Genomic DNA, 10,027 nt, shown 5'->3' with positions numbered 1-10,027 from the left:
AAGCTAGAGAGACAAAAGACGAGCTCTCGGTATTTGTCTCGTCACTTACAGAGAAAACATTCAAATGTCTGAACTGAAGACCCGTGTCCTCACAGGGGTGACGTGGTCAGCGGTGTTGTTATTATTAGCAGTCGCCCCCGGGAGGCAGCTGGCTGGAACCGAAGCCCCGTTTCATTTATCACTATTGTGTAATTACAAAGCAGCTCCCTTCCTGCTTTCGGGACGTCCGCCCCACGTCAGCTGCACCGCCCGCCTCCTCAAAAACACCGTGACCATGTTTTTCTCGCCCCCGCGACCTCCCAATTCCCGCTCCTCGGCGGACGCCAGAGAAAACTGTCAAAACACAGCGAGGAGGCAGATAACCAGCGCCTCTTCACCCCCCCCCCCCCCCCCCCTCCGTCACAAACAACCACCGAGCAGTCCGTGATCTCTTCAATCCGCCTGTGCTGAAACACACACAACTTGATTTTAAAGTCTTATCACGACCACTAAGTACAGATGCAGCGGTCACATTTTTTTGTCACCATGGTCTCCGGATCATAATGTCAACCCCCCCCCCAAAAAAAGTCAGCAATGTTATCCTGATACTTTGTTATTGTCGTTGTATTAAAAACAAACAATTATTTTGTAGCCCAACTTAACAAAAGAATACATTTGAATTCTCTTTTCCACGCAAAAACAGAACTATTTACTTCTTTTTTTTAAATCAAACCTATCGCGTTTGCTTTATTTAAAAAAATAAAAAAAAAATATATATATATATATATATATATATATCCCTCTCGTCTGCCTCATTGATCCGTTATCTGACTCTCCGGCCTGGACCATGGCTCTGAAAATATCACTCGCCTCACAGACAATCGATCCCCTACTTGTTAACGATTAACTAATATGTTGGGTTATCTCCCTTGATTGATTAGTGTTTGACGAACCACTTGGTTAAGCAGTAATGACAGACAAACAATGGCAATCAGAGAAGTGGAGATAAGCTTAAAAACCTGATGAAAGACTCCAAACCACCGTTTGCTCAATCCATAAACTAACAATTGTTGTTGTTGTTGTTGTTGTTTATGTTCCGTTCAAGAGGAACAGCTCGTGAATACGGTAGTTCAGCAAACCTACACTTTACGTTCGAGGCTTGACACGGTTACATTACATCTGTGTTTCCCTTTTTCAATTTGTGAGAAAGAAATAAATCCACTTTGGACCAGAGCGGAGATTTTTATCCGTCAGCGGAGGCGTAATTACAGAGATTAAAAAAAAAGGAGCAAAACATGAACTCCACCTCTGGGATGTTTATGGTTTTAAGCGCGATAGAGAACACACAGGTGTGTGTTGCACAATCAGCTTGATCCCTCCTTAACTTCCCGCTCGGTTCTCTGTCTTTATCATGAGGTTCCCATGAGGGGGGGGGGGTTCTCTACACCTGGCAGGTGAGGCTGGAACACACCAACACCCAGCTGGTTTCAGCGTTTACTAAAATGGTAAATTAAGTACTTCTTAGCCGTCTCTAAAAAGGGAATTGTGATATCTACTTTTCATTATTTTTAGATATTTTGTAGTCTAAATAAGTATCAATTAGTCAAGAAACATGAATCGCTCATGGATATAATCATCTGATCGTAATATCCTGCTTTATTGAAATTTAAACTGAATACTTTTGGGGTTTTGGACCAAACAAGTCATTAGAATACGTCCCTTTGGACATTTCATACACTAAATGATCAATATGATAATCTTTAACGTAAACAAGCGTTACTTTTAACCCGAATAGCAACGCTGTGTCTTGTCACGAGACAGAGGGGCCCGGTGAATGCATTGTTAACCCTCGGAGAAGACGCCTCTCATTGTCCCCCCCCCAAAAATAAACATACATTTTCCAATCATGTGATTTCGTGAAATTCTTTTGCCACTCCCCCGCCCTCCTACACATCGGGCATTGTGTGTGTTTTCAGGAGCTTAAGTGGTAGTGAAATGCGTGTATGGGGGTGGGGGTGGGGGGGGGGAGAGTGTGTGTGTGTGTGTGTGGGGGGGGGGTCCTGTTGATGGCGTGGGCCCCGAGACAGCGCCGCCGCTGTATGCTGGTATTCAGGGGAGGGCATTGTGTGCTGCCTCGGCCGTGCAGGAGGCTCTTATCATCCTCGTCTGGGGCCGTGTGGCACTCGAGGCCGGATGTGCTCATCCCTCAGGAATAGTCTGGTATTGTTAGCTGGTGAAGGAGGCCCAGCCATGACAGCAAACAAAGGGGCAGCACTTCAGGATAGAAATATGTACTATGTCAACAAACCCTCTCTCTGTGTGTTTGACTGAGGGTGTGTGTGTGTGTGTGTGTGTGTGTGTGTGTGTGTGTGTGTGTGTGTGTGTGTGTGTGTGTGTGTGTGAGAGCCTCAACTGTGGGGTGAAAATGTCAATATTAGGGCTGCGTATGATAAGACAGTCACACTACTGATTGGGGGATTCTTTTCTTGATTAACCCAATTGTTTAGTCTATAAAATGTCCCAGTTGACGTCTCCCTGAGTCCAAAAATAAAATATGCTGCGTTTCCCATCATTAAAAAGACCAAAAAAACACATCAAATCTCCACATTTGAGAGGAGGAAACTGATTTGTTTGCAATGTTTCCTTGAAAAATGATTTTTAAAAAAAGAAATGAATCAATTAAATAGACAAATCTTTCTCACACATCCTTGAGTTTACTTATTGAACTGGTTTTATACATCCAAGAGAGTAAAAAAATACCAATTTAAAAGTAAAAAAAAAGACTACTGTTCTCAATTCCTGTATAAAGTATTTGCAAAATTAATAAAAAGACAAAAGCAGGAGTTCATCAACCTGGTGGTGTTAACTGTGGACCCAGTGCCGGTAGGGTGAGCCCGGAGCCACCAAACCTCGTTCTTACCTTCAGTATATTCTCATAGATCGTGTCCCGGAAGTCCAGAAGCGCTTTCTTATCAAACTCCTGCCCGTTAATGATGCGCATCTGTTTGAGGAATGTGGACTTTCCGCTCTCTCCGGCCCCGAGCAGGAGGATCTTCACCAGGCGGCGCACGGCTCTCCTCTCGCGGGCGAGCATCGCGTCTATCTCCCGGCTCCGGCGCCGCGCCTCGCGCTCCTGCGCCGCGTCCCTCTCCCGGCTGCCTTCCTTGCTGCTGCCCGGGTCCCGGCTGGCCTCGGACGGGAGCAGGCAGCGGCTCAGGGTGCGGACAACTCCCGACATGGCGAGTCGTGGGAACAGGAGAAAAAAAAAAAAGAAAAGAAGAAGAAGAAGAAAAAAAAAAAAAAGTAGTTCACCGAAACTTCCGTGGGAAAATGTTCATTATAGGATGTGACCCTCGTGGGGTGGGAACGACCCAGTGCGGTTACATCCAGTTGATCAATAAAAACGTCCGCAGCGGATAATTAAATAAATCCTACATTTAGAATTAAAGGGCGAAGCCGTTATCTAGGCTCTAACCAGCAGACAGCTCGTGTCCATCTTGGTTAGACCGCGCCATCAACAACAACAAAAACTATCTGCACAGGGAAGGAAATCAAAATGTTGAAGACATTTAAAAAATAAATAAAAAGTTGAAATGTTTTGAGTCCACGTGCTGGCCTGAAAGAACAAAAGAAGACGACGTATCGTTTAAAGTTGAATCGGGAGTCGGTCCGACGATTCCGACGCGTAACAATAGTCGGAAGACGCGCACGCACCGAGCACAGCCTCCACGCTCGCTGCCGGCGGCTTGTGAACTTGGGCGGCGGAGTGAGAGCGGCTCCTCCGGGCGGCGGCGGGGACGGTTGGAACCGGTGAGGAGGGCGCCGGTGCTCTACCGGGCACCGCCGTCAGGGGACGCCCGCGGGCACGGGAGGGACACCCACCGCCGAGGTCCGCGTCTGCCTCCGTGAGGGGAAACAACACCTGGCGGTCGTTATTATGAGAATATGAGAATTATCACTTTTAAATCTAAGAATAATGAGAACACGTTTTTTAACCTTTTTAGTATCTCAACTTATTGACTTGGTATCTCAAAACAATGACTTAAAATATCAAATTAGTTGCTCAAAATAATGACAAACTCTCTCAACATTTTTGATTTATATCTCAAAATAATTAGTTAGTATCTCACAATAATTAAATATCTAAAAATGATGACTTATGGTCAATATAGTGAGAACGTTTCTCAACATTTTGATTTAGTATTTCACAATAATGACTTAGAATGTCAAAAGTATGACTAATCAAGTCTCAAAATAATAATAATAATAATCTTTATGTATCTCAAAATAATTACTTGGCATCTAAAAAATATGACTTAGTATATCACAGTAATAGTTATAATTAGAAATATCAATATTTTTGACTTAGCTCAAAATAATGAGAAACATGTTCAAAGTAATTACTTAGCATCTCAAAATAATAAGAATGCTGTCTCAGTATCTCATTTTAAAAATACAAACTCATTATTTTGAGAATACCAAAATATTGAGAAAGATATTTTTGAGATATTCTCATTATAATTATTAACATGACCTTTTCTTTCAGCCGAGTGGCAAACATGCCAGACAAAGCCTCTTAACCTGGGGTTAGCAGCAAAGGGAGCTATAGCCTTTAGTTAACCCTTTTTTATATATTTAGAACTCTAAATGACTGTTGAAATAAATAATTAAAAGGTCCAGTGTGTAGGATTTGGCAGCATCTAGTGGCGAGGTTGTGGATTGCAACCAACTGAAACTCACAATACAATACAATACTCCAGGATCTGCTTACAGGGAAAAGGCTGACAGGGACCAGAGGGGAACTGAGGCACATCAGAGTGGACAGGTGAGAGTGATGGAGCTGACGAGGTGAGTGTGACTACCAGGTGCACTGAATGAGCTGATTAGGTGGGTGTGTCTACCAGGTGCACTGAATGAGCTGATTAGGTGGGTGTGTCTACCAGGTGCACTGAATGAGCTGATTAGGTGAGTGTGACTACCAGGTGCACTGAATGAGCTGATTAGGTGGGTGCAGCAGGCTGGGCAGGTGAGAGTGAGAGCTGGCGAGGTAATGCAGAGGTGAGTGCACTAAGGTGGACGAGAGAAAATGGAAGCTGAACTGTGACAGCGACTATACCAATGAAAACAATAAATAAATATATGTATGTATGTATGTATGTATGTATGTATGTATGTAAGATAAGATAAGATAATCCTTTATTAGTCCCTCAGTGGGGAAATTACAGGATTACAGCAGCATTGCTCACAGTAATAAGTAAAACAAGTAGTATAATAACAGAATTAAGATAACAGAGTAAAAACAAGAAGAATATTATGTATACAGACGGAGTAGAAATAGAATAAAGTGGATAAAGTGTATAAAATAAATTTAAAAAAATTTAAAAAATACTTAAACGTATTAGTATTGCACAACTGGGCAACTGGGCTAAAGTGCTGTTCAGTGCGAAGTCCAAAGTGTTCAAGTGTTTGTGGCCTACTGGGAGCTCAGTTTGTTGTGTAGCCTGACAGCAGCGGGGAGAATATATGTATGTGTGTGTATATATATATATATATATATATATATATATATATATATATATATATATATATATTCAGGGTCTTTGTGATCGAAATTCACAACCATCACCCCGAACACAATTTGATTAAAATCCTTAATGTTATATGTCCTCCTACTTTTAATAGTCTGTCCTGGAGAAGAGAACCCATCTCTGTTTATTATCTTCTTTTAAAAAGTTTTTTTTGTTTTGTTTCTCAACGTTCAAATCGAGAGACAAATGTTGGACACACCACTGAGACAAAGTTATAACCTGGGGCTGAATAAAGGTAATCGACCTGATTTAACTGTGTACCTTCAGAACAATCTAAAAGTTACAAGCAACAGTTTAAAAAAAAAAAAAAAAAAACTAAATAAAAATAAATACGTTGCAGTTCTCGGTTTCTCTCGACAGAGGGCGCTGTTACATCAGATTTGATGCTGCCGCTCCTACAAAATAAAATCCCCCCTTTTTTTTTTCTTTTTTTTTTTAAAAACCGGAAACGGGAGGTGAGAGATGGTGGATGAAATGCACGGTCAGCAAGCGAGTTATCAGCAGCTAACCGCGAGGAGGCCGCGCGCGTCACGCGCAGAACATCGGGCTCCTTTATTGACTCCATCCATCCGGCGCGGCGGAAGACGTGACGCGCGCTCGTGCACACATAAAAAAAACAAGTTATTCTATGAAAATGAGCCCCTAATTAAAACAGCAGTGGCAGTTTATTGAATCAGTGCTCCGTGTGTGTGTGTGTGTGTGTGCGTGTAAACATAAACATAATATTTACGTGTATGAGGAACAGGGAAGAGATGTGGCACAAGATTAAAATTCATCTGGATGGCAGCACACTCTTCTCATGTAATTAGCCTAAAAGCCTTTTCATCAGGCTTGGAACAACAACACACACACACACACACACACACACACACACATACTAATGGACCCCATGCACCAGAGTATGCTCCTATAGCCACTAATATTCCACATTCACCTCGGCACACTATTGGAGGAGGCATCTGTGTGATGGCACCATTTCCTTAGTGTGTGTGCTTTTGTGTTTATCTGAGTTATTTATATGCTAATGAATTTTGGGAGGGCATGTTGAGTGCTGAGATGGTCTGTGTGTGTGTGTTTTGGGGGGCAGGAGTCTCTCTAGCCTGGAGAACAGATGGCGGTGGAGAACCTTGAAGACTACGTATGTTCCCTTTCTGTTAAAAGTCCCAACTACACGGATTCAGCTCCATTCTGAACCATGTCGCCCCCCCCCCCCCCCTCCCTCCCCCTCCTCCTCCTCCTCATCCTCATCCTCTCACGCTGTTATTCCCACTTTACTCTGATGAAATATTGTTATTCAGGCACACTGTCTGGATGCCTGTCTGACTTGAGGTACTTTGGCACCAAACACACCTTTTGTACCTGACTGAAATGCCAAACGCAGCTGTTAGCGATGATTGACAGGCCCACACTCCAGTCAGCGCACCGCGCTCCTCTTCTCGTGCTCTCTAATGGCGGCGCTGCTCCGCGTCAGAGAGACGAGACCTCGGTGGGCTGAGTGGCAGTCGGCTTTTTAGGGGGATTTTTTTTTTTTTAGCAACTTTTGTTTTGGTTTATTGCAATCTGGATCTTGCATTCGTAGTAATCTGATCCATTGTTATTACGTCAATGTTGATTTATAGCATCATGTGTAATGCGACATGTTTCTTTTTTCTTTCCAGCATCTTTTTTCTTACAGCATCATTTTCTTCTCTTTTTTTTTCATTTTCATTTTCACTTTTTTTTTTTTTTTTATTAGACCCAGAATGTGTGGAAATGCAACAAAAAGGGTCCCACGGCCAGTTTGTGTTGGTGATATTTTCTCCCTCTCAGTGAGGAAATACCCCCAATACATCGTCCTCCGCCGCCCCCACCCCGCGTGGCGACGCTGCGAGCTAAACGCATTTCCAATAAAAGGTTGAAGACGAGGGATCGGCCTCGAGAGTCTTTACTGGGAACAAACTGTGAAGCAGAAATTGGACGCACCACCAATACCAATGGAAGTGTGTGTGTGTGTGTGTGTTCCTATCTGATGGAAAACAGCGAGAAATAACTCAAATAAGACAACAAAAAAGTGTAATAAAACCGTCTAACACACCCAGTCGGACCAACTAAGATGTCTACATTAAATGATGTTTCACTGAGATTGGACGTTTGCTTCAGTGCTGAAGTTATTACTCCATTAATTGAGTCAGTCGACCGAGAATTAATAATATTTGACAATCTTTTCGTTGTTAAGTTGTTTAAAAATACTAATATATTAGTTCCAGCTTCTCAAAAGTGGGGACTTCCGACATTCCCTCCGTTTTTTAATCTCGCCGTGAACCGAACGTCTTCCGGTTCAAAGCGTGACATTTGTGACGTGCATTTTAATTAATTATTATTAAACCATCGGTTTACCGATTCTGCAGATAGAAATTAACGGGCATATGCGGTTTGATTAACTTATGGTTTAATTTTAAGCCGTGATTAACAAAAACGTGTGTGTGTGTGTGTGTGTGTGTGTGTGTGTGTGTGTGTGTGTGTGTCGATATTATAACTAACGATCCGAAACATCCAAAAACTTTCCCAGGTGCGGGGTCCATTGAGGCTTTTTTGTCTGGCTCCTCGCATTAATACGCAGGAGCCTCCCCGATTGTAAAACACGCATAATTCACTTTTTTTTTGTTCTCCTTTCTCCACAGAGGTATATGAAATATGGAAAATAAACTGCAGGTGCACTCTCCTCCAACCCATCGGACTCCGGCGAGTAATTTGAACACGTCGGTAGCCGAGCGACAAAAAAAAGTCCAAACCGATATCGTATCGGACAAGATTCAGCAACTGGAGTTCCAATTTCTCGCCAATAAGTTTGTTATTTTTTTAAAATACACTCGGCGGTGTCGTCGTTTTACCTTTTTTTTCCTTTTCTTTTTCTTTTTAAAACACTTTGGGGACGTTTTGCCCTGTCAGCAGTCGGCCGGCAGCGTCGTCCTCCCTAGGGGACTATTTAGGATTCTGAAAATACAATACTGTGTTGAATTGAATTAACCTCAAATAAATTCCCACCACCAGTGTTTTATTTTATTCATTCATGAGCAATTTATCCCCAATTTTAGTATCGGTTCTCGATCTCTAAGCAGAATTGAGGCCACGCACACACTCAACTCAATAATACCCTCAAAAAGCACGTCAAGCGGATGCCATTAGTATTGAGTTTTGCAGTAACTTAGGACAGTGTTCACAAAGCCGTACACTCAAAGGTAATAGGAGTCATTATTGATATTTCTTCCACCTGTGGAACATGCACTTTAATAATAGTCTTATTAGCACATGGAGTTTGGTGAGATGAAATAACTCCCCGAGCTTCCACCTGAGCCGAGGTCTAATCAGCCGGAACAAGAGAGAACATCTGTGTGGGTGTGAAGTATTAAATTGATCTTTAAAGGGACAGTCTGTAACATTTAGGGGGTTTATTGGCTAATATTGAATAAAATATGAATACTGATTAAAACTATATAAACTATATTTAGCTTTCGGGTATGATTTTCAGTAAAACAAGTAGACCAAAACGGATTTCTTCTACACCACCATCACATTTCAGACTTGCCTTATGGGATCTTAAAGGAAAAGCTTATTTTGTGAGCCAAGCTTTATTATGCCTCCGTGCTGCTCAAGGATTTTTCCGAAGGTCAGCATACTAAAAAAAAAAGAAAGAAAAGCGACTCGGATTTAATGGCCGAGATGTTTTGACTGATGAGACCGCCGCTTGATTGATATCTCCCTAAATATTGAGTAGTTTCTGCACCCGAATCGGACATCATACCTTTCTCAATCGTCTACGGGCTGGGTCATGAATCACTCGCTCACTTTTTAATTGGCACTTTATTCGTTACTATGATTGTGATTTGCGTGGCGATGAGCGTGTTGCATTGTATTATGGGATTATAAACAGAACAAGCCACCGACCCTCTTCTTTTGTTTCATTGTGGGAGGTTTTACAGCACAATAGAGCTTCACCCCAGAAATAAGACCCCTCTAAATGCAGAGCTCCATCAAACTTCCCACTAATTAGTCAGAAGAACTGACACCCCCCACAGTTCAGGGTCTTTAAATGATGGACCTCCTGCACGATGGCCCTCCTGCACGATGTACCTCCTGCACGATGGACCTCCTGCACGATGGCCCTCCTGCACGATGGACCTCCTGCACGATGGCCCTCCTGCACGATGGCCCTCCTGCACTTTGTACCTCCTGCACGATGGACCTCCTGCACGATGTACCTCCTGCACGATGTACCTCCTGCACGATGGCCCTCCTGCACGATGTACCTCCTGCACTTTGTACCTCCTGCACTTTGTACCTCCTGCACGATGTACCTCCTGCACTTTGTACCTCCTGCACTTTGTACCTCCTGCACTTTGTACCTCCTGCACGATGTACCTCCTGCACGATGGCCCTCCTGCACGATGTACCTCCTGCACGATGTACCTCCTGCACGATGT

The 10,027-nt window shown here is 43.1% G+C and overlaps 1 protein-coding gene across 1 annotated transcript in view; it reads right to left on the bottom strand.

Annotated features, from left to right (window-relative positions):
* The window catches only part of gna12a (guanine nucleotide binding protein (G protein) alpha 12a), a 14,960-nt gene extending 11,249 nt beyond the window's left edge, over positions 1-3,711 (bottom strand). Inside the window, exon 1 of the mRNA XM_034543910.1 lies at positions 2,900-3,711. Coding sequence (XP_034399801.1) covers positions 2,900-3,217 — 318 coding nt within the window. The 5' untranslated portion in view covers positions 3,218-3,711. The remainder of the gene's footprint in view (positions 1-2,899) is intronic.
* Positions 3,712-10,027: the final 6,316 nt, after the last annotated feature.

This window comes from Cyclopterus lumpus, chromosome 1 (genome assembly GCF_009769545.1).
Source record: "Cyclopterus lumpus isolate fCycLum1 chromosome 1, fCycLum1.pri, whole genome shotgun sequence".
NCBI classification, from domain to species: Eukaryota; Metazoa; Chordata; class Actinopteri; order Perciformes; family Cyclopteridae; genus Cyclopterus; species Cyclopterus lumpus.
Note: the sequence above shows the minus strand (reverse complement) of the source record. Positions and strands in the feature narration are given on the sequence as shown.